At 42.0% G+C, this 25,344-nt stretch overlaps 1 protein-coding gene across 9 annotated transcripts in view; it reads right to left on the bottom strand.

The window, feature by feature from the left end:
- Nucleotides 1-5,620: 5,620 nt before the first annotated feature.
- Nucleotides 5,621-25,344, bottom strand: part of trit1 (tRNA isopentenyltransferase 1) — a 47,276-nt gene continuing 27,552 nt past the window's right edge. Inside the window, exons 7-12 of one of the 9 annotated variants that reach the window (XM_072676034.1) lie at nucleotides 22,023-22,135; nucleotides 20,645-20,722; nucleotides 11,679-11,738; nucleotides 9,784-9,895; nucleotides 9,488-9,589; nucleotides 7,479-7,563 (exon numbers count right to left, since the gene is read on the bottom strand). In XM_072676034.1, the coding sequence (XP_072532135.1) occupies nucleotides 9,526-9,589; nucleotides 9,784-9,895; nucleotides 11,679-11,738; nucleotides 20,645-20,722; nucleotides 22,023-22,135 (427 nt within the window). In that variant the 3' untranslated portion in view covers nucleotides 7,479-7,563; nucleotides 9,488-9,525. Of the gene's footprint in view, nucleotides 6,315-6,960; nucleotides 7,079-7,453; nucleotides 7,564-9,475; nucleotides 9,896-10,200; nucleotides 10,724-11,678; nucleotides 11,739-20,644; nucleotides 20,723-22,022; nucleotides 22,136-25,344 lie in introns of those variants that run through there. The other 8 variants (XR_011979299.1, XR_011979300.1, XM_072676032.1 and 5 more) reach the window with 8 other exon arrangements.

Genomic DNA, 25,344 nt, shown 5'->3' with positions numbered 1-25,344 from the left:
TAAAATAACTAATCAAAAGATGGGGCTTTGTGAGCATGCTAAAGGTGAGAAGCCACTGACCATCTGTGAGTTTAATACTTCCTGAGCCATTATTGCTCCTTCCTTACATGAAAGCGTGCAATAAAAAAAAAAAAAAAGACAAAACACACAAGAGTGAGAGAACAAAAACATATGAGTGAGATAGGAGTGGTGGCCAATTCTCTTAACTATCCTGCCAAATAATTAACAATAAGTAATACACAAAATAAATAAACATTAGTGTAAAATCCTGTAATATTACTCTACTTGGTCAGTCCACATGCTTGTTTCACTTCCAAAGGTGGTTCTGTATCTCTCAAAATGCATGTTTATAGCTGTGCATAATGGGTAACTTGACAGTGTGATTTGTATTTATGGCTGTGGGGTGAAAGTGAGTGAATTACAGTCTCCAACTTTAAGGGGTGCCCAACTAAACGCAAAAATAAATAAATTAATTAATGTTCTTCAACCTGCAAAATGAACATGCACCATTCTGCAGCAAGTGAATCAGATAGCATTAGAAGTTGTGTTATACTCTCCCAATCTGTCAGTGACAGGAAAAGGCCTCTGGAGTCTCATATTGTGGTAATATTTCAACAGACTTCAATTACTGTTCAACATCACGGGTCACAAATTACAAAATCTTCCACAAAGAGGAACCCGCGACAACAGAACTGAGGTAACACCATGAGCCAGAAAATATTTTTTCTTCCAAAATGGATGTCTAAGAGATGAGCACCATAAGTTGTCTGTGCACTGATTTGCGAAAACACACAGAAGAAAACCAAAAGAAATATGGATGAGAAAATGGATAAACTCCTCCCCTGTGTCCTGTGCTCTCCTGGCTGCAGTCGCAGACAGGTCCAGATATGAAACCTTTAAGATATTTGTCAGGGTCTTGTGAGGCATCTGCAATCACAGCTCTCAGATTGCGTCCTTTAGTTGTTCACATATAGTGATCAAGCCAGTAACAGAGCCAACGACCGGGCGAACGCCCATTTTCCTCCAAACTAATGGAAATTGGGCCACTCGAAAATTGGGCCCGAAAACGTGTAGGGTGAACCTGGCATAAATGCAGACTAGGACCAAACTATAGAGCCAGCCTCTTTAGTTTAGTTAGAAATTAAACTGCTAATTTAAGTTGAGTGAACAAAGATTAGTTGTGCTTTATTTCAATTGCAACAAAAATAAATGGGGAAAAATTAAGAAGAACCATGAAGAACCATGTTCTGGAGTGTGAAGATCCTTCTAAAGATTTAAAGAACCTTCACATAATGTCAAAACTTTATACCAACTCAATGAACTTCTAGATTTCATGTGAACACTATTTTATACATCATCTTTACAAAATATAAAGAACCTTTTCTTTGACAGGTTCTTTTGGTGGCTCCTTTGTGGCATTATAGAAAGAATAGACATGTATAAAGTACTAGAGACCCAGACTTGAGTAAAAGTACAGGTGCTCTATCAAAAAAGTGACTTGAATAAAAGCAGAAGTGTTCTTTAAGCACTGTACTTATAAGGAAGTACTAAAGTATTCAATATTTTTTGAACTCAAGTATCACAAGTAGTTTATTTAAGTACTGAAAGTAAAAGTACAAGTATTGTGTTATGTAGTTCTTAAGACTTTAAGACTGTCACAAAAAGAAAGCCCAAAAGAAAGGCTGAACAGAACGGACATCCACCTGCCACATACAAGTGTTTCGCATGTAAAAACAAGTGAGAAGAGCAGCTTAAAACCTGAGCTCCACTCTCTGTAAACTAAACTACAGCAAAAGATCTCAGGCCATTAGACCTCATACAAGAATTCGAAGGTGGCGAAGACGCTGTTTCTTCTGGTGGTTCTTCTTCCATCTCAGAATAAACCAACAAAGCTGTAGCGTTAGTGTCCTCACTGCAGCAGCGGAGTGAAAGTCCTGCTCAATGTTGAGGCGGAGTCATCAAACCCGGTGACAGCGCCATCTAGCGCTCTGGCGTGGTGATAATGTGGGTTTGAAAAGAACGAGTAACAATGCAGAACAATGCAGAACATAAACAATGTAACAGAGTAAAAGTGTTCAACTCATCCGAAATATGTAGGGAAGTAAAAATGGAATTAGGAGAAAAAAAATACTACTTCAGTAGTTAAAGATGCAGCATTTTAGTACTTGCAGTAGTGAAGTAGTGCTACTTCCTCTCTATACATATCTGGGTAAGAACCCTTTTGTTTAAGACATTTTATCTGCATGTTTAAAATTCCACTTTGTTGGGTGACTCATTCATTGTGATAATAAATATCATGTCATCCAGCTCTATCACCTCCAAAATCTATACGACTGAGCTTCTAAAAGGGTATTAGCAAGCTGCTGAACCACAGTATTGCAGTTTACCAGTGCCATGAGTCTACTGTTTGTGTCCCACTGTCTGTGGTTAACAACAGTAACACACTTTCACTCTGCTGGAAAAACTAAACTGCTTTATCAGGCCTGTTGGGTCTACTCGTCTGTTTTGGTATCAGAGCTATTATCTAATAGCTGGAATGTTTGTGTTCAGTTGGAAAAGCCGGTTTATAAGTGATGTACTAGTGTTTGTCTGTATCTGTAGTGGCTGTATAATATCTGCCCATGTCTGGCCTGTGCGTGTTTATTAGCCGTGTTTGTCTCGCCAGCTCCAGATGGCTGCCTGTTTTGTCTAACAGGATTAGGATTATCTGCAGATTTGACAGACGAGTCTAAAAGGCATCTCGGTACCTCTCTGAACCCAGACCTCGCACAGTCAAAGCACTGAGAGAGAAAGACAGAGCGCGTGAGAGAGCAAACAGAAGATGCACTGGAGACCACTTGACCAGGACTCACTCACACTTGCACTGGCTGACCTGCTCATGCAATCCCCTCTGCTGTTACAGAAACCAAAATTAGAACAGGCTGTGTATCAGAGTGGTCAGAGTGGAACCCCTTACCTGCAAAACACCAGCTGCCCACCTACTGATCAATGGACCCACAGCAGTGATGCAGAAGTGTTCAGCACATTCCTTACAGCTTGGATCAGTTTAGTGCTTCTCCTAAAACGTCCTAGAAAGTGTTAAACACCAGCTTAGGAGCTCTGAGGAAAGTGCGCTGGTCTGACCACATTCAGAAAGTGTTCCGAGCTCACTTATGCAACAGCTCGCTTGTGTCTGAGCACCTAAACATGTGTTATGCAACACATCCCCGATAGTTGAGCGCGCTGTCTGCTGGAATGTCGAGCGGGGTCGGACACTGACAGCAGCCCCATGACAGTCCAACACCAACCACAGCGGTACGTGGCCACAGCCTGCCAGATGGTGTGCGCATAGAAGTTCAAAGGAACACCTTCAGTGTGCATGTTCTGACCCTAGAACATACTGAGAGAGACCTATCGCTCACCATGTGTACAAACTACACACACACACACACACCTCACTGATTCACCATTTATAAGCATTAGGGCGCATATATATATATATTATACACAGTACATTAATATCAGAATTTTGTGACCATCCTACCTAATAGCAGGCATAACCACCCTTGGCATGGTTGACACTAGCAAGGCGTTGGGACATGGACTGTATTAGGTAATGAAAGGTGTTCAGGGGTTAACTGCTCCACAGAGACACATCGATTGCTCTGTTCCACTCATAGAGGTGTTCCACTCTGGCATCAATGGATCTTGGGGCACCACTGTTATGCCATTGTGAGGCACTCAATGTGCAAGAAGTCCATTTTCAGTACACTTTCACTTCAGCATCTCCAGGACAGGGTTGCTGCAGTTGGTCAGGTCTAGAATGAGGTCAGCTGACTACCTGAAAATACTGAATGACCAGGTTATTCAATCAATGGATTTATTTCTTTCCTGATGGCATATTCAAGATGATTATACCAGGATTCATTAGTTCAGAGTCCATGCCTGAACCATATTTTTGAATCTTTGGGTTGTGCTGGAGAAGACTTTGGTGCAAATCTCCCACCATCAATACAAGATCTTGGGGAAAATTAATGCATTACGGTCATGTGCAGTACTGTTAGTTACAATACATTTCACTCAGTCCAACCATGCTACTATGACCTTTGGCAATTGCTCTGACAATATTGCAACAATTACCATTTAGAAATCAAAGGCACCTTGAATACTAGCGTTAATGAATTATAATTATATTAATTCTATATATAATAAATAAATCTAACATCACTGATTCTATAATTGCTATGTTTATGTTTTAGAGAGACAAACAATAAGAACAGATGATCAAAAATAAAGAGAAAAAACACTGGGAGTGACCAAATCACTCACACTCTCTCTCACACACACACACACACACACACACACACACACACACACCTCTTTCCAAGAAGTGTTCCTGAAATAAACTCTGGCCCAGTTACAGAGCTGACTGTATGCAAGTAGCTAAAGCCAGACTCTGCTTTCCTAGTATGCTGGTGTGCTCGGCTTTTTCAACCAGCTTCTGAAACTGCAGCCCAGTCCAGTCAAGAGGTTAATTAGGCCCGTTACACTGCCCTCCTCCAAACTGACCCAGTTCTCCACACAGCGGACTTATCACAATAACCACAATTAAATAAAGCTACAGCCTGTCGCTTTCTCTTCCCAGATCACCCATGATTCAGCACTACAGAGAAAGAGAGAAGCAAGAGTGCAAACAAGGCAGGACTAGAGAAAGACAGAGTGTAATGGACCAGAGTGAGAGTCTATTGGAGCCAGCCAGCTCCTAATAGGCCTATATGCACAGCATGAGGTAAACAAACGCTCTTTCATTACAAGCTCGCACTCCAAACACAGCAGAAAAATAAGTCCTTACACCACACACACACACACACACCATCACTCCATCACTGGTATCTAATCATCTGATTAAAGACTTCTGCAAAAAAAAACAAAACACTGAAAAATCTAATCAGTTTACGATGAAAATGGATTCTGAGAAGGCCACTGATCACTGATAACCTTTATGTTAACATGAAGTAGGTCAGCTCACACTGCCTCTATTCTTTGGCCCTGCTGTTTTACTGTTTTAGTGACCTCTGCTCTTCGCTCTTGACCAAACACCCCGCCCCCACCCCTGGCTCCAGATTAGAATGTCTTATCAGAGGAAATTCAGCTAACCCTGTGAGTGTGGTTTTCCTGCCATGCCTCACACTCTGTGAGCCTAAAATAAAACCCTTACACACATACACACCCACAATGACAAGAGTCAGTCCAGGCATCTAGGCTCCTGCTATCAGCACTGCGTTCATAGAAATCACAGACACCCACTAAGCCCAGCCATGACCCAAATCAGCATGAGGCAGTTCTCTCTCTCTCTCACTCACACACACACACACACACACACACACACACACACACACACACGCGCAAATATAAACACATGATGGGTATGTAGCTCATTACTGGGTAAGGGAGCTATGAACAGGGTTCTCAAATTGTCTGGAAGAAGGGAAAAACCAAGAGGAGTAAAGCAGACTAGCTTCCACTGCAATCATGACTGTACGCTGCAAGCATCCGAGTATGATCACATAACCCAAAGAAATTCTGTATGGCTGTAGTAAAACAAGTTGAATTACCGTAGGCAGTGAAGGCAAAGGTAGCATTTAGAGAAAAATAAAAGACTTTAATTATGTAATGTATTATACAGACACTTATAATATATAGTGCACACTCTGAGGGCTGCCCAAAAATATATATATTAAAAGTAAAAAAAAAAATGAAATAAAAGTCTCGCTGGCTTCTGGGAGACCAAAAAAGGCACAAAAGGCTAAAAGATGCAGCTCTTGGAAATCCATATATTCTCCTGTTCCTGCAAGGTTTTCATTTCTGTAATAAAAAAAATCCCAAATATCCTAAGAGCAAACCTCAAAATCCAGGGAAATTCAGCAGAGTGACATTGTAGTAATCCAGCAACCGAGACCAAGACAAGTCCAAACAAAAGGCAGGAAGGTGAAAGGGAATGAACATCCTCTCGCTTTCAAGGCTGTTCTTCCAAGTGTGTAGTGTAGTCCGAGTGTTGGCTACTCATATCAATTTAGGCCACAATGACCAAGTAAAAACGCAAAAAAAAAAAAAGAAGTACCAGGATGCACCTTAGAGACCATGCCTTTTATCATCCTCGTTTCCTGCTGTGTCTGGTTCCAAGCTGGACACGTCTAGTCTAGCAGGACTCCTCTGTCTTGGACATTTTGGTGAGGAGGAGCGATTGGACCCGGCATCCTGGTGATGCTCTGTGCTTTCTTCAGCTTTCCTCTTCTTCCGCACATGATGCTGGTGGTTTTTAGACTTCAGATGAGCTGACGGGGAAGAAAATGGAATTGGGAAATGGGACATTACAAATCACCACCAGGCTCGTTTTTTCTGCTGCAACAGACATCAATCAAACGATCAATCTTTTTCCACTCAGACGTACACTGAGGCTGACCCTCATTTTCAGTGTAGCCGAGTATTTACAGTAAACAGGGCTTAACAGAGAAAATTAAATTATATTTAATCTACTACAATTAATGAAGACCAATAAAAAACATAAAACGAACCAAAAAAACAGACAATAGAGGATGGAATGATGAAATAAGTATAAAACAAAATGACATAAAACCAGATAAAAGATAGATATTAAAAGATAAATATTAAAATGTCATTAAATATTACATTTTAGTTCAAAAGGTTGAACTAAAATAACCATAATACTATTAAAATAGAAACAGAAATGAATGAATAATGATAAATAGACAAATAAATAAATAAACATAATAATATTAAATGATAATTATATATTATAAAATATAAAAAATCAAGTAGCAAGATCTTGAAAATGCCAACTAATCACTGACAATTCATCCAGAGGGTAAATTTTTATCTATGACTCATCTTAAATTGTGTACCTGAGCATTAAGGTAACTAACAACCTAATGACATTTATGACAATAAATAGAGGCTCACCTGCCCACTCCAGGTCACCAATAATTATTTTATTACACAGTTCACACATGTGGTGACTCCGCTTGTTACGAGGGCCCTCCCCTTCGACTCTGACTGGCTCAACGGATGGCCGCTCTCCCTGGCAAGGTTAAGAGAAAGAAGAGTGATGAGTTTTAACACATTCCAGCAAGGTATGCAAATTTACTGCTTTCCACTGACCACTAGTGTGCGTTTTGGCCACTTTCCTACTCAGATCACAAATGGTGTCCATTTCCCCCAACTGATGTGAGTGCTTACCGAAGATATTAATCTGATGGAGGTCAGACGTGAGTGCTGCTTTAAAAGCCTGCGCTAATAATGGCATCATTAGCTCCGCCACATTTGCTCTACAGATGATATCAAGAAACTGAGCTGCCTGGTAGGAATCAAACAACAAACTCGATGAACTGGGAGTAACACCACTGACCAAGTCATGGGCCGTTTGGGGTAAACGTGCCAGAAACAGAACACAAACCTTCTGTAAGCAGTCCAGTATGTCTAGGGCAGGATGGAGGACCATTTGCTCCCAGCAGGACACATCTGTCACATCCAGGCCATAGACAGGTGGGACACCGGTACCTGGTCCTGAGGGTAAGTTGAGAAAACATAGCATTTTATAAGTAGCACAAAACGTTTTTTTTTTTTTTTTTTTTTTTTTACATACAGACATTTTATCTTCATTTTAACAATATTGAGACACAGATGTGATGCCCTAGATGTCCAAATGTTTGTGGACACAACTTCTAATGATTACTTTCAAGTTTCACCCATTGCTGACACAGATGTGCAAATGCACACACAGCTTGTCTAGTCTCTATAAAAAATACTGCTAATTACATAGGACTCAATGATGGTGCTCCACCAAAATCGTTGGAATAAGTTGGGTAGAAGAGGCAGGGTAGTTAATTATTCCAACAACATTTAGTTTGGTGTGTTCTTAACAGGTACAGGGAGTGGTATCACCATGGTGAGACCCAAGGAGCTCTCTGAGGCTTCAGATTGTAGATGCAAATGAGTCTGAGAAGTGATTTAAAAGACTAATTGAAAGTAGTTGTTCCACTGTCCAATAAATAATTTGCAGGTAAAGAAACTGCTGACATGGCCAGGTCAGGCAATTCGGCCCTACAGAGTTCGGCCCAAAAGCAGAGCATAAGTTGCGTAAAGATGCGGTGGTCTCGGCCCGATCCCAAACTCTGGAGTGGTTTGTTTGTAGAGAGAATGTGATCTGACCTTGATCTGACCCAACTATCAGGTGTACTCCACAAGTTTGAGGTAATCGGTTCTCGTAACCAGTTTAACCAGGTATACTGACCAGGTAATTACTACAGCTATCAACTTAAACGTTGCTCCATGTTAAACTGCACATAAATATGCAGTAGTGCAGAATACAGGGTCTTCTTCCTGTATTTACTGTTTCCTGAAGAACCAAATAAAGCATAGGAACTTGTACTATTAATTAGAACGACTGTTCTATGCATACAGTGTGTACACACGTCTAGTTCTTCTGATGTTCCTTCTTCCCTCATGCATGTGAGATGAAACAAGATTTTTCATCCACCAGTAACTGTTTTCTATAAATAGCAGCGTCAGCAGAATAGCTACAGTTTTGTCTGCCTCATTAAAGTAAGAATTACAAACCGTGCAAAACCTCTCCAGTATGCATTAGTGAAAATCCCAGGAAACTGGGAGTTTTTTCTACATAAGGGAACAGAGTTTCGAACTTGTTCTGTTACCTCAGCTTTACCGCTTTACATTTTGAATTTTGCCTCTGTGCTACTACCACTAGCGGTCCCTATTTGAGTTTCTACTGCTCTCAGCACATCTGATCCAACTAATAACCTAAATACCCAGCCCTTTCTGAGGTGAACCAGGTGTGTCGGACCAGGAGAAACACTACAACATGCATGGCAATGGTGCTTCAAGACCAGGACTGCGAACAATTAGCACTCCTAAAAATAAAGGTGCTTCAAATGGGTATTTGACTGATGCCACAGAAGAACCACTTTAGGTTCCTATACGAATCTAGGTTGGTATAGAGGCCAGATCATGAATATGAAGTATGACGAATCATTTAAAGACTTAAAGAACTTTTTCCTTGCTGAGGTAAGGCTTGTTAAGGTTCTTCACAGTCATCGCATTTAATCTTTTGGTTCCTAAAAAACTACACAATTAGAACAGGGCACAAATAAATGTATTTTTTGTAGATAAACAGGTCCTTGTGCAAAGTTTACATTTTTCATTGGTTGCAGAGACAAGAAGGTTATTAATCTTGCATTAAAAAAAAAAGAAAACACAACCCAAAACCTCCCCCACCAAAGTCAGCTTATCCCATGAGCACGGGATTTTCAACGCTGCTGTCCTGACTGAGTGGTTGACTCGCCCTAGGCACCTGTACATTCATAATAAACAGCACTACAAATGGAATTCTAGGAAAGAGAAGACACTATGGCAGTACTATGTGCAGCAGCGAGTGGAGCAGGCAGAGAGCAGACTGAACCTGCTGACTCACAGCAGCTCCATAATCTCTCTCTCAGCATTCTGGCACAGTCAGCAGTCCCGGCCTAGCCCGGCCCAGCCCAGCTCTACCGCAGCCTGCACTCTCACTAATGATCTGCACAGCAGATCAACATACACACATACACAGGGAGAGACACGGGATAAATGCACAAGAACACTGGCAGCTACAGAGGGGTCTACAATATTAGCGACATGCAGTCACTGGCTGGCAAATAAAAAATAAAAATTATAAAAATAACAGCCTGAAAAACATCAGACATACACCAAGAAACAGATGCCTTGAAATACCTATTTGTTGAGACTGTGGGCTCAGACTCCATCTTATCAGACTTGGACAGAAGGTGAAATGCCTTTAACATTACACATGCCTCCAGGCTGAAGTCATACGGTGCTCCACAACCTTAAAAGCAATAGGAGTACAGTAGGACACTTTTGCTGTGCTTTGGAGAGAAACTGAAGAGAGAAAGACTTTCAAGAGTTGAGCAAGTCTGATTTTTAAAAGTCTTCATCATATTGGTCTGGGCTGCCTTCATGCCCGAATGGATACCGCACTATTTGTGTGTTAATCCTATTAGTTACAATGACTCAATTATCCAAATCAGGTACGTGTTAATCTACCCCATCCAGTCCAATGCCTACCCCCCCCCCCAACCCTTACAGAAAGAACTGAAAAGGCAAAGAAAGATTTTTAAGATCTTGCTCGTAAGCTGCCCCACTGCTTCACTTGGCTTAGGCCACTGGCACCATGCTACACTGTACTGAGTGCCCACTTCACCCAGCTTTGCCAAGTGGGTGGCCAATCTTTCAGTCATCTGAGTGGAAAAATCCAACTGATAAAATCAATACCCCCCCCCCTAAAGAGTAATGACTAATGCCCCTTAGCTTTATCCAAGCATGTCAAGTCCGGTCAGTCATGTGGCACTACAGCCAATTCCAGTACTTTGGTCAAAAAAAACTTAGTTACTTCCTGAAAGAAGCGATAAAGGCACAAGGAGTCTCAGTTTTCCAGCAGAGTCCAAGTTCCCCTTGGGCACAGGCTATCATGTGGCATGCCTCGAGGTATGTTTGTCTATTCAAATACATTCAACGTCTGTGTATTAAGTTTGAAAGCAGGAAATCCCCTTTCCAAGAGGCAGATAACTGTTGTGCAGATTACACACCTGACTTAGGAGTTGATGTTCAATAGACCAGCAAATGGAAAATAAGAACAGACACGTCCAGATCAAAACTGCCCTCATAAGAAAAAGAAATAATAAATAAATGAAGGCTGAAGCTGGACAATGTGACAATATTTCATTGCTTGTAATTGTGATACACAATATGCTTTTCTAGGCATATCGAGAATATCGTCAGTGCTTAAAGAACACTGATCAACTGCAGCTTTCATTACATACAGTGTAATTAGACTGGTTTAATTAGATGAAGAGCAGCAGATGTTAATAAATCACTATACTCAGTACAGGATAGTATCTGAATAGTATTTTCCAAGAGTCTGTCACTACTGATGTATTTAGTCCATGATTACAATTCCAATGCATCATGATGAATGTCTTTTAATACTGTGATATAGTATTTTTACCATATTGCCTAGTCCTAGTACAGAGTTGATATTAGCAGAAACTCCTTATAGAAGAAAAGAATGAATCTGATCCGTTTCTGTAACAAAATCATATTAAAATATATAAAATAAATGCTTGCTGGTCAATATCCTGTAAAGGAAGTAGGTTGTGCACCCCGTCTTGTAGCCCGGTAGGTTGTGCACCCCGTCTTGTAGCCCGGTAGGTTGTGCACCCTGTCTCACATCTTATCTATTATCCATAGTTCTTCATTACTGAAACACGTGCTTGCCCATTACTGCACCAGCAAATTAGCCTAACAGTGTTCTGTTGTACTGTATAACACTGCGTATATGGTTGGACTGTATCCACTTTTCGGATACCATCATGCCAAATGTTAGCGTGGTACGCATCGTTACTGAGGTGGAAAGTAGCGCAAGTAGTGCGGATGTCAGTTTACTTTCTTTCATCCAGTGTTATTTTAAAACCAATCAAATACATACAGAAATCACAAATCACATAAGAACTTCTCATCTTTTTTCCACAGTATACCTTATAAACAGTCCTATCTGTATTGTAAATTCCACTTGTGTTGTGCAAAAAGGAAAATAATCAGAAGAAACATACATTTGTGCAGATTGCTGCTTGCTTCTGCCATGTTGCTTTTTCTCTGGAGATGAGCTGGCGCTAACCCAAATCGAGAAAATGAAGGTACATTAGCATGCAGCATTTTATACAAACATTTGATTGGCATATGACTCGAAAGGCAGCATTTATTATGCTTCAGACACAGCCTATGTATTCATTTTCAATGTATAGTGTTTGACAGTGCGAATGTGGTACTGTGTGTGGTTACAGGGCTACTTCCAGTGAAGTGGCCCGATGTAAAACAGCTCATTTTAAAAGCTCTGTAGTTTTTGAAAGAATTAAAATACTGAATCCATCTTAGCATCAGACAATACTCAAGGTTTCCGTACCAGAAAAACAGAAGTGGTATTCTGCTCCTAGTGTCAGTCTTCACATCTATGGTTTAAAAAAATGATGATTATGACCAGCCCAAGCAGGACAGGCAGTAGGGGAAAGGTTGACTCTTCTGAGTGAGGAAGCCCGTGGTGTGCCGAACAGGGGAGAGTTCGGTCATACTCCAGCACCCTTCAGTGACCGTTAAAAGATTTCACACATTCCTCAACCTGTGGAGTTTCGACTTCGTTGCCCACTGAACAGATTGGGGAGTGTCTCAACCCATTCTAATTTGCAGCATTAGTTACCGTTTATGGCAACTGATAAAACTCATAAACCCTTTCTAGGGCAGTGTGTCTGCCTGTGCCGGGGGGGAGAGTTCACCAGTGTTATTGGCCGTTTGTTGCACCTGGTGCGTGTAGAGATAACATATCAATATTACATAAGAAAGAAACCTGCAGTGCTTCCTCATAAATAATGTAAACAATGTAAAAAAAAAAAGAAGAAAAAAAATCAATGCATAAAAACTGTTGCCTCTATGTTACCTCTCACCTGCCACTGAATCAAAGACAGGCTTTGTCTTTTCTGCCTGCTCTGGTTTTGGCCTCTTGTTTTTTGCAGGCAAGAGAGGAAGCAGGTGGACCTAGTTTGTTTACAACTGAAGTGTAAATACAGAGTCGGTATTACATAAGGAAAGCCACAATGCTTCCTCATACACAATGGGAACAATGTCAATAGTGCATGTTAGTCAGTTTATACAGTTGTATGAAAACGTTTGGACACCCTTGCAGGAGTCCGCACTTAAACAACTCGTTAGTAGTAGAATGGTTGTTAGGAATGGTCAGCAGATGACTAGTCCAGAGCATGATAAATTCTCTGAATCTTCAAACCTTGTGTGAACACTCAACAGCTGAGGAAATGTAAATGGACCACTTGATGGCTACAATTATGGTGAATGCAGACAAAATATATCAAATCGCTTCTACCTCAAATATTTCCCTAGTCCAAAATCACCAAAAAAAACATGAAATTGCTCATATTCCGTCCAGAAAAGCAATGCAAACCCACATAATGACAGCAAACTACCTACAGTTCTACAGTCATCTGAAGTATGACCTTACCTGTAACCTGCCAATGGGAGTGTTACTAGGTACTGGCTTAGTAAGCTTTCAAGTACCAAAAAACATATTTCGTAAGTCTCTACTGTCCAGGAATGTTGGATATTCACCATCCCATCTCATTCACAAAGTATTGAACGGAGCACCTACCATCAATCCAGCCAACACTTCCACTGCTCCACAGCTCAGTGCTGAGGGGCTTAATATCCCTCTAGCCCACACCTGGCATTAGGCATGGTGCCACTAGATTCATGTTTATCTGCTCCAGTCCTATTGTAATGGTAATAATCCTCTACAGAGACTAGACAAGCAGTGTGTGTTTGTGTGTGTGTGTTTGCAAATCTGTGTCAGCAATGAGTGCAACTTGAAAGTAGCTGAACGCATTAATTGTAAAGGATGTCCACAAACATTTGGCCATATTGTGTATAACCTCTCTATGCTTTTAAATACAGTGAGGAATAACTGTCCAACAGCATGAAATCCCAAAACCTGTATCAGTCAAAGGTATCAGGGCTATCGAGAATTCAAACACACAGAACACCACAGGCCTGGTCGCTTCTCATTGTCTATCTATATGCACACACAAGCAACCCCACCTGGCTCGTGCAGAGCCTGCCTCGCCCCCCTGTGCCCCGTGCTGCCTCTCGCCTGCCGCTGCTCTTAATCAAAGATTGTGTTTCTCTTTTGAGCCCGTGCTCTTTTTGTCCTCTTTTATGCTCTTCAGACAAGAGAGGCAGCAGGTGGGCCTGCGCTGGAGCACCTGGCGTACCTGAGCCATGTGGGGAGTGGAGGAGCATGCCTCTCTCTCTTTTCTTTCCCATTTCTTTCAACTTCTCCCCTCTATGGTTCTGCAGGCTAAAAGGGGTCAGGGCAAAGGGGCAGTGCGGCCTGCCTGTGGGACAGCAGATGCTTGACGGGGGGGGGTTTTTAACTTCAAATCTTAGGGAAATCTAAGTAAAATAATCCCACTGGACGTGAATGGAAAGGAACGGATAGAAAAGGGGAACGAACAACACTTTCTGACCACAAAACTCTCGAGTGTCAACCTCAATAGGGTGGTGCCACTTCACAGGGGCTTCACCAGTGCTGCTGCAGGGAACAGAGCTGTGTGTGTGTGTGTGTGTGTGCTGGAAAAGCTTACAGCCAGAGTATGGAAAGGGGCCATCAGAGAGCAAACTGTGGCATCACACCTGCTGCTTCTGTGATAAGAGGGCCGGCAAAAAAAAAAAAAAAAAAAAAAAAAAAAAAAAAAAAAAAAGAAGGGGGACATTACAGCACAGTGCACCTGTCTTTAGCTTACAGCTTCAGGACTTTCCCCTCACTATTGTTCAAATTCATGCGGTGTGTGTGTGTCGTTCAAGAAAGTGTGTAAGAAAGGTAAAGAATGATGCATTAAAAAAAACGTTAAGGTTCCATTGGTGGAAAGCATGTTATATAAAAAAGCCACATTCTGCACCAAGGGTATATACAGTCTACAGTCTGTCTGACCATCAACTATAGTCTAGAAACCAGACACTCTACATGTCTAAGTTGTGGTGTAAAGGATCATGGATAATCTGTGATCCGTACAAATTTACATTTACAAAGAAGTCTATTTTTGCATTGTTTATGTTTACTAATATGTATTCTAATGTTATGCAGTGTTGTTTTAAGACATTTTAATTACTGCCCATGACTTCAACATAGTGCTGTATCACAGCTGGTATCAGAACCTTCAGCTCAAGAAATCTGTATCAGCAACAAAATGTTATATTAGTATTAAGTCACTAATACAGAAACAGCCTTTCATTGCAGAGCAAGCTGGGTCACACCCCCATACCCACACACCCCCACCCATCGCCTTGTCAAATGGCACTCGTGGATGCATGTTGACCAATTTGGTCAAAAGCATGCGTACGCACTCACTCACTCACACACAAAGCTGACAGCTGACAGCCTTAAACACTGACTAGATGTGTTCTATATGGGATGGCTTGTGCAATGCAGAGCCTCTAGAGAGAGAGAAGTAGGTGTGCCGTGTGTAAGGGGACACTTTTCAGTGTCGCACCTGTTATACATCCAGCTCAAGTTTCCTTAGCCGTTGACAAAAGGAGAGAAGCTGTTACTTAACGCTCACAGAGCCTCCCTACAGCAGCCCGAAACTGCTGCCGTACGCTTCGTCAGCACTGAATCCTCCACTGCCTCCCCATAGACATGCATATACGCACACACAGACACAAACAACGCACAAAGGAACTCACAGTTGGACAGCAGAGTAAGTGCGATTGTCCACGATAAGTCAATTAACTCCTGTAACGTGTGAGCTGCAGCGCCTGCACGTTCCTCTCCATTACAGACACACACACACACAGGCCATTCTGTGGGTGGTTTTCCCCGTCCATGGGGTTAGGCCGGGCCAGGCCTCATCATTCAAAACATTGGCTTGTCTAATTCAGTAACAGTCAGTGTACAGTTCAATACACAGCCAACAATGGCCGTTCAGAAAAACTAGGAAGGGGAGGGGTGGGTTTGTCCATTCTTTGCCAATGAAATGAACCCCTGTGTCCAGACAAATACTACCCTGCCACTAATCAAACACTGATAGATGCTTACTAACACCCAACACAGAGCCTTTGTACGTCCTATAGACACACACACACACGCACGCACACACAATCTCTCTCTCTCTTAGAGCTGCAATTACTTCTGTGGCAAGTTAACATGGTTAAGTAGGAATGTACATTTAAACTAACACAGCACATGCCCAAACGTTTATGGACACTTCTGCCTCCTAGTGAATTCAACTACTTTTTGGATAATTTTCATAGAAAAGCACTGCCTTTAGAATGGCATGCTCTTTAAAAAAAAAAAAAAAAAAAAAAAAAAATGGCCGCATGTGAGCCCAAGTTCACCATGTCCTACGCTAACCGTCAGCTAGAGGGGTATAACATCCACCAGTACTGGACTGTAGAGCAGTGGAACTGTGTTTCCTGGGAGTGATCAAGCTTCATTGTAATTCAGCTTGCCCTGAGGAGTTGGAGTAGCGTTTGTGATCCAGGACTAATCATCTAAAATCGTTACCCAACCTCACTAATGCCGTTGTGGCAGAACGCAATCAAATCCTCACAGCAATGTTCGAAAGCGTAGTGGAAAGCCTGCCCAAATAAGGGGAGAAACAAAAGTTGTTGCAGCAATTGTGTATTTAAACTCTCTTCTTTCCCAATTACATCATTTCCAAATCCAACCCACTAACTAGAACTCCCCCATCACATGATTCTACCGCCCCACTCCACCCCCCCACCCAGGAAAGTGAAGGTTAGCATGTGGTTGCTCCAAGTCACATGAAGTCAGCCAACTACTCCTTTTCAAACTGTTGCTAATTCGACCTCAATGGACAGCTGAACATGCTTTGAGGAGAATGTGTGTAATGCTAGTTTAGTCTCATCTATACAGAGACAAAAGCCAATCATGCTTTCTGGTACAACCAGACACATATAGCTGAGGCAACATCTGGGATTGAACCGGCAATCACCCAAAGACAGTGGCAACACTTGCCCCACACATGCCCCATCTGTATTCTTGCTTTTGGAAGATGCATATAAGCAAAGGGTACACTTGTACAGTAAACACAGCAAGTAACTAATTTCTTCTTCTTGGAATACAGATACCTAGGACAGGTTAGGCGAGTACTGGACTACCAGAGCAAACCCTCCTTATCAACTACTATCTGATTTATTGAGTAATCTACATTTAATGCCTTCCGCTTGCAATACAAGCAATAGCTTCTTACCGCCGGTTGATACCTGTTAAACAAGGCCTGGCCGATAATGTAAATTTAGACAAATGATTATCGTCTGTAGAATGATCTTTATCAGTCACGTGAAATTTGACTTGCAGGTACTGCGTGTATGGCTCATAGTAGTTACTGAGTTAAGGGAAGATTATATAACATTGTTACCATAAAACAGCTTCTACATCAATCCTCCACTGATACTCCACTGACTTGTAATAGAGAGAACGCCATCTCCATCATTGCTACTTCATGCTGTAGTGCTGCTACTACACTATGGAACTTTGTTGGAGATGCACCAAACCTCTCACAATAAACATCACTCTATTGCATCAGTCCAAACGCTTCTTATACGTCCACTTGTCAATAAATGCATGTGTACAGCAGTCCATGAGAGGGAATGCCATTGCTCTGTCTTTTAAGGTGAAATGTGAACTATAGCCCGGTGTCTAACGCTAGGCCACAGAGCCCCTTTTTCCTCACCTAGACAATAACATATGTAATTTGAACAGGGGTGTCCAAACTTTTGTATACAACTGTCTATTACCTCCAACAAACTCCAGCAATGTACTGCTGTCTCACACCTGTGTGAAACACACACACACACCACCTGGACCTTTAACTAATTACTGCAGCACTAATCAAAACACAAAGATTTCTGGTGTTAATCAAATTAAAATAAATTAAAATTAGAAACAAAAAGAAAAGAAAAAAAGGCAATATCTCCTTCCACTGCTGCCCCCTTTAGGTGTGGAGGACAATGAACCAAGCACTTAGTACAGAACCCTCAGCACTTCAGGGGGCCTTAAATCCCCCCAGAGCTTCATGCTCTCGGCTCCCGCCACAGAGCCAAATTCCAGGCAGCCGGCTAATGCTGACCAGATTAGAGCGGTCAGCTGAGGGCCCCATGAGGCCCTGGGGGTTGAGGGAGGGTTGGGGGCTTAACTGTGACCAAAAGCAGGTCAGGAGTCCAATAAAGGCAATGTAAGGAAAAGCGAGGTCTAGCGAGGACAACAGTAGTGCAGTAGCTACAGAACCAGGGCAAGTAGTGAGATGACCATTTGTAAGGAGTAGGCTAGTGGGTCAGCACTAAGACGTGGAGTAAGAGTCTACAGGCTTAAACGAAGCTCAGCAACCTGCTGGAGGCACTGATGAAGACACAAAGGAGCAGACAGAATTAGTGACGTAGATCTCTGTGATGTAATTATAATGAATGAGCAGTTGGCGCACTAATGTGCTGGGCAGGTCCTTTTTTAGAGCCCACAAGGTGGCTAATAATGTGACATATGGTTCAGAAGCACAGGGGTCTTGAAACAGTGGCACCGAACTAAGTCGAATAAGCAATTCAAATGCAGCCAATTCTAAAGGGGGCTCAAAAGTACGATCAGCATAAAAATGCAACAATGCATCATTCTGAAGGTGGAGATGCACTGATTTCAAATGTTCATCTAGCAGTCAGGATATTATAATAAGCAAATCATTTCCCAGAATTTGCAAATATAAAAAGGTGTATTTTGTATGGTCTATTTTATAAACAGATGCAGTGATAGTTGAAAAAGTATGATTTCAAGGCATATAGGTATTAATTTTAGTGTCCTTGTTAACATGACATATGAGGAAAATACTGTTTCTTAAAGAGTAACATACTATTATAACATTTTACCATGGGGGGGGGGGTATCATTTTTTTTATTATGGTAATTTTTGTATTGTCCGTTTTCCTGTTTACATGAAATATTTATTCCAAATGAACACTTTTTTTGCAATGAAAAATTTAAATAAATAAATTTACTGCTGCTTGAAATGACACCACAAACAAGCGGAGGCATCATTTGAGCCTTTTGAACAGCCAGGAGTCTTTTTTACTTTGTTTATTTGTTGCTTTTGTTAGTTTTTACAAACATATCTTTCATGTTGCTTCTAATGATATTTTTTATAACAAATATAAAAAAAGGCACTCTTTCCATACCATTAGCCTCAAAAAGCAAACTCTGCTTCTCACCTCGGAACCAGCCTTCCACACCAACCCAAAGAAAGTCTTAACCTAAAGGCGGCAGGGTGTGGGGCCATATGGCAGGAGACAGACAAACACTTAATCAGGTTTAGCCACTGTTTCCACTCCATCCTTTTAGCTCTAACTGGATTGCTAATAGGCCAAGAGGGAGTGGACAGAGGGCCGTCTTCAGCACGCTGGCCTCAGAGCTGCTGTACAGTGGGGCAGGGCCTGCAGGCGACTCTGGGGAAATAATGAACACTTGGCGTGGGGGGTGGGGAGGGGGTGTTTGGCTTCAGAGATAAACGACTAACACAGGAAATCCGAGACACACTCTGCTTTTGTGGCGGAACAGCAAGGAGAGGAGGTGGTGGTGGTGGCGTGGGAGGAGGGCTGACATTCAGTCAATGAGCAGAACGGGAAAAGGATCAAAGGGGGTCCCACAGGATGGTGGACCATTACAGGAAGAGCATGGAAAGGGTGGAAGGATGGATAGACATACAGATAGATGTTCAGAGGGGCTGAAGGAGAGGAGCAAGAACTGTGAGAGAGAAGAAGGAGAATAAGCCTCAAGCATATTCATTTACAGATCACCAAAGCCTTATATTTAGCTTTTTACATCTCCATCAAACACGATCCTCCACCATATCTGGATGCAACAAAGCCTTTAAATATGGTGAATTTATGAATTGATTAATAATCAAATTTATATTACTCTTTGATCTGCCATAGGGTCACAGCATCCACCTGACAACTTAGCAAATCCCTAAGCATCCATCTACCAATAACTAAGTGTGTATGTGTGTGTGTATATATATATATATATATATATATATATATATATATATATATATATATATATATATATATATATATATATATATACACACACACACACACACACACACACATACATACATATACATATATACACACACACACACACACACACACACACATATATATATATAATCGTTCATATATTTATTATTGATGATGGATATTCTCAATAACTAATTAGTTACTGATTAGTCACTTATGAAGTACAGGTAACAGATGTCAGGTGATTTGCTCCTTGCCTCTGCCGTGTGTGTGTGTACATTAGGGAGGCCAGAAGCCCAGTGCAGTCAGAGCAGGAGGCCCATGCAGGCCACGGCTGCTGCCTTGTTTGTGTGTGTAATGGTCTGTGCGAATCCCATCTCGTTAAAGGCGGCTGTGATTGCCTGGCCATTAAATCATACTGGGAATGGAGGAAGAGAGACACGCCACACACACACACACACACACACACACACACACACACACACACACACACACACACACACACACACAGCAGTGTCTGCTGTGGAGTCAAAAATACACAGCAAGTGCATTCAGTCACTCATGTGAAATCTGCATGTACTGTGCACTGATGTGTTCAGCAGAGCAGTTCCTGAGGCAGACAGCAGTATGAAGAGAAAAATACTTAACCCTTAAAAGCAAAACATTAACATGAAGCATGACATACAGCCACTGCCTCCCCTGATGTCTACATCACACGTCAATAGGACAAGATCTACTGCGTATTTAGATGCCTTGGGCAGCAGAACTAAACCTCCCTCCTGCCCTCAGTCACACATATGACGTTACTGTAAAATAGGGAAAAGAGCAAAGGAAGACAGCACAGACAAACAGCCCATGTTCCCATTTTCATTCATGCATTCATTTTCTTATTAATTCAAGGGTTTGCTTTGGTAAAAGTGCTGCACTCTTACTCTTGAGGAATCTGTTGCGGACCCACTTGTTTTGTTTCCGAGCATAGCGTCGCGTTGCCTGCTTCAGGGCCTCGACACCTGCGAGAAAGAAAAAAATCCATATTTTAGTCCAGATACAAAACATATTTTGGATAAAAACAACTTTCCCCAAAGCACTGAAAGATTTTTCCTCCCCACCACCCTGCATCAGGATCTCCTCCAACAGAGCAAGAGAGGGATGGGATACATGAGCATGTGTACAGATCTGAAACCAAGCTTCAGGGGCCTAATAAATATACTCACACTCACACACACACACACACACACACACACACACACACACACACACACACACACACACACACACACACACACACACGGCTGATTCCAACAGCAAATCAATAGAATCAGAGCAGACTGAGATCAGTGTCCTCATCTGTGATGATCAATCCTATAAGCTTCCAACACTACAGTAACACTAAACCACAGTGTTAGGAGACCGCAGCAGTAGAGCTAGAATCCACTACATCACTTCAGCAATGCTGCAGCACTGCAAAGGTGCAGCACACCAGGACTGTAACAACACTGCAGCGCAGCTGGACTGTGACACAGCAGCACAGCAACACTGCAGAGCAGCAGCACAGTACTGCAGCACAGCTGCACTGTAACACTACAGCATCGCACCACAGCAACACTGCGGCACTGCACCTGCAGTACTGCAACATTAACACTACAGAACTGTGACATTTCAGCACAGCTGCACCACAACATTACAGCACAACTGCATAACACCACAGCAGCAATACTGGATTACAGCACAACAGTAGCATAATCACAAGAGCACTACAGAACAACACAGGCTTTATAGCATCACAGAACTACAGAATTAAAGCATGGCGGTACTCCAGAATTACAGTAATGCAGTAAACTACAACAGCAGCATTAAAGCAAAACACAACCCTAAATCTCACACCTAAAGGGATAATTTAGATTTTTTTTAATTAATTATTGACTTTCTTATTGACAGTGAACAGGTTATGTTTTCCATTCTCATTTTTCCAAAACCTTTGACTATATCCAATCATATTCTATATATGATGCACAGACAGAGTGTGCAAAAGAACCAAGAATAAAAAAGCTCCAACATAAATATATATATCAGAATCTGTCTCTGGCGTCAGAAAGCTCTGAGTAAAAAGTTAGCTGCCTGAGAATGAGAAGGCTTTCATAAATGTTCAAACGCAAGAAACATCCAAGAACATCTTGATCCTTCACAATTTTCTTTGGCCAAAGCCTGAAGCCCCCCTCCCCACCACCTTCTTGCTCAAGATGCACATGGACAATCCTAAAGGAAATTATCTAGTTAAAAAGTCCTGCTTGGTGGCAGATGGGGACTCACCTTTCAGTTTTAGCTTCTCTCGTTCTTCCTGGCTGACGTCTGTTCCTGCAGTCAGGTACTCGTGGAACTCTTTAAAACCAATGGACTGGAAGATACCATGCTGGTAGTCCTGACTGAAACACAGATCAGAATAACACACGTTTAAAGGGGGAAAATGTCTTGCTTTATCATAGCTAACATTGCCAATTAAAATAGCATTTAAAAACAGAATACACTGACGTAAGGATTTGATTGCAATCAGCCTTTGATATCAGTGAGTTTAGGTAGTGATGGTGGTCGGAGACTGCATTTCCAATGCTCTGCAGCTCAATGCGGAGGCCTTTATACCGCTAGAGGTGACGTGTGGCACTGGGCATGGAGACCTTCATGTGCTGCTGCTGCTGCTTCAGTGCATCACCTTCTGTTGGCACTGCTTTTCTATGGAGATTATATTACTGAACAGCAGCAACGGGTGCAGATTTCATTAGTAATTCACTAATCAAAGGACTATTACATTATTACAAAGACATGCAAACGCAAATCACCAGAACATCTTGGATAAAATGACGTTGCCTTGCTTGGAAATAGTTTAGATTTGATTTAGATTAGATTTGAAGTACACTGCCAGCTTTACTGGTATAGCAGTGGAATTCTTGCTTGGATGAGGAGCGGAGCTTAAGGTGTGGGAGAGGCTAAGGTGTTATCCTCTATGCTCTCTTTGAATTCAGAATTCCCACAACCAATGAGTGCCCATGCAAAGGAGCAGGGCTTTGGAACATTAACTGTAGTTCTAACACCAGACTGAGTAAACATATATAGTAGTCTGCATGAACGATGACACCTCAACCAAATCAGTATCAGCAGATAACTGCTTAAAAATGAACACTGGGAGCTCCCAAGTGGCGCAGCTGTCTAGCGGAAACCAGTTTGTTTTCAGGTAATGCCACAGCCATCTGTGGTCAGAGGTCCTAGAGAGCTCAACTGGCGCCTCTCTGGCGGTCACTCACTTCAATGCTAGTCAGTGTGATCGTCTGTTAGCTGGTGTAACATAACGGTCAGCATGCGCTCTACTCCAAGCATGTTCAGCTTTCCAATGACGCTGCATTAGCGGCAGTTGGAAAAGATGCAGTATACGGTTTCATATGATTCCGAGCACTGGTGGAGTCATGCGATAGGAGGAGTCAGGGCTACAGTATGGGAATTGGAAATGATTAAAACTGAGACAATTGTAAGCAAGTAAATACTGGAAAGATGTTTAGATGTATGCAATACTTTTACTGCTATTTTAGGAAGTCCAGGGATATTTTAAGGACTCCAGAAGAGCGGAAGGTTTAGGGGACACTGGAATACTGTGCTAACATATCTGCATTTTATTCATTTGACAGCATTTGCAAAAGAATTAAGGGTTACATTTCTCCAGTATTTAAATGAAATCATATACCAATTTCTATATTTCATAAGTTAACCAACATCAGCCAACATTAAGATGAAATACTGAGCAGGATATGGACATCTAAAATAATGGGAATGTTAGATAGTCCATATCTGCCCCACCCCCAGTATTCCATTTTGATGTCTATCTGCATGCCTTCAGACTGCAAAGCACCTCAATCAGTCCAGAATCTGAATATAGGAGACATGTGCGAGTGGTCAAAGTGACATGCACAGACACACATCTCTGAGACCTTGGGAGTGGATAGCGGCGGCTATCCGGAGAGAAAGATGAGAGACTGAAAAAGAGAGAGAGAGAGAGAGAGAGAGAGAAAGCATGCGCGCGAGCGATAGAGAGCGCAAAGTTTGACCTTCCTGCTTTGTGACGGCACCATGTGAAAGGCGAGATGTCCGGCGGAAGAGAGACAGACAAAGCCAGGGCGGAGTGACGAGCACAGGAGAAAGTGGGGGAGAGCAGGTTCATGAAAGTGGAAAGAGAGAGAAAAGTGCTTGGGTGGCCAGTTTGCGTAGACAGGGGATGGGTCAGCCGCTACTGCCGCCAGCCTGCGTGCAGACCGGAGCTGATTGGGGGGCAGGGAGGGTCAGGTGGGGGCGGAGCGTTGACCGTCGCGACAGAATTCTGGGCAGCCAGCCATCAGCGCATCAAATCACCGCAACCCCACCCATCCCTGGACCCCAGACAGCGCTGTGTCATCAACATCCGCCCATGGAACACACACATTCCGCAGTGCAGCCAATCAGCCAATATCACTGCACAATCAGCAAGCAACAGCATGAACTACAATATCAATAATTAATTGGCTAATAGAGCAGTTTATTTTCAGTTTGGTTCACTGAGATAGGAGGAGAATATGGAGCAGGACATTTAAACTAATTTTGTTACTCGAAGAGCTACATTTTTAAACAAATAGCTTCCGTAATAGCACTGTAATGACCCAATCTGTTCAACTGTTAGAGAACAAAAACTGGAAAAAAAACATAAGGCAGATGAATGTTCTTATATATGCCCTGTCATTTCAATTCTTCATCGTATCCTAGGGTTCTGACTAGGGGTCAGTCAGTCCAAATCCGATCTACAGATGAGGTTTTATTTTTTCATATTCTAAAAATAAAGATGCTATAAATGACTCTTTGAGCGAGTCTACAGCTAAAGCACTTTTAACCAAACCAAGAACCTTTAAATTGGTTTTAAAAATTCATAAATTAAATAAAGAACCCTTTACATCAAATGAAGATTCATTAACCCACACTCACATCTCTACGACAAATGTGGTTCTTTATGGAACCAGAAGTGAGAATTTTGACCTCCAAGCTGTGGAAAAAAAAAAAAAAGACACAAAACACACACACACAAGCACACACACACATACACACAGGGATCAGAGAGGGTTACGTGCCCAAAAGTGGCAGCTTGCCAAACCTGGTTTTCAAACCCATAACCCAGTCTCACAGCCTGCTTTCTCTATGGCGTCGCTCAAAGAACCCTTTGAAGCAGCTTTATTAGAGGTGCCTTTAACAAACATTATTCACATCCCACAATGAACAAATTCTAATCCCACAACGCACTCAATATAATGTAATATATAGTAAAACACAATATAATGCCACCCCAATATCCAACAACTTTGTCCAACACCAAGTATAATCCTGATCAAGCAGAAGAACTGCAACTCTAACAGCTTTACCTCAGAGTAATCTCACAGCAGTGATTTAATCATTCATGCATCCTCATCACACAATCTAGTTTCCTCTCTACACCACTCCTTCAGCCTAACAACATACACAGCAGTCAGCTCCATTTCAAACGTTTGAAAGAACACATTAACCTATGCCTAGTCACATAACCTCAAACCTACTCAACAAGACATTACATATGCTTGTCTTACATACG

This window comes from Salminus brasiliensis, chromosome 3 (genome assembly GCF_030463535.1).
Source record: "Salminus brasiliensis chromosome 3, fSalBra1.hap2, whole genome shotgun sequence".
NCBI classification, from domain to species: domain Eukaryota; kingdom Metazoa; phylum Chordata; class Actinopteri; order Characiformes; family Bryconidae; genus Salminus; species Salminus brasiliensis.
This window is presented reverse-complemented; position numbering and strand designations above follow the sequence as displayed.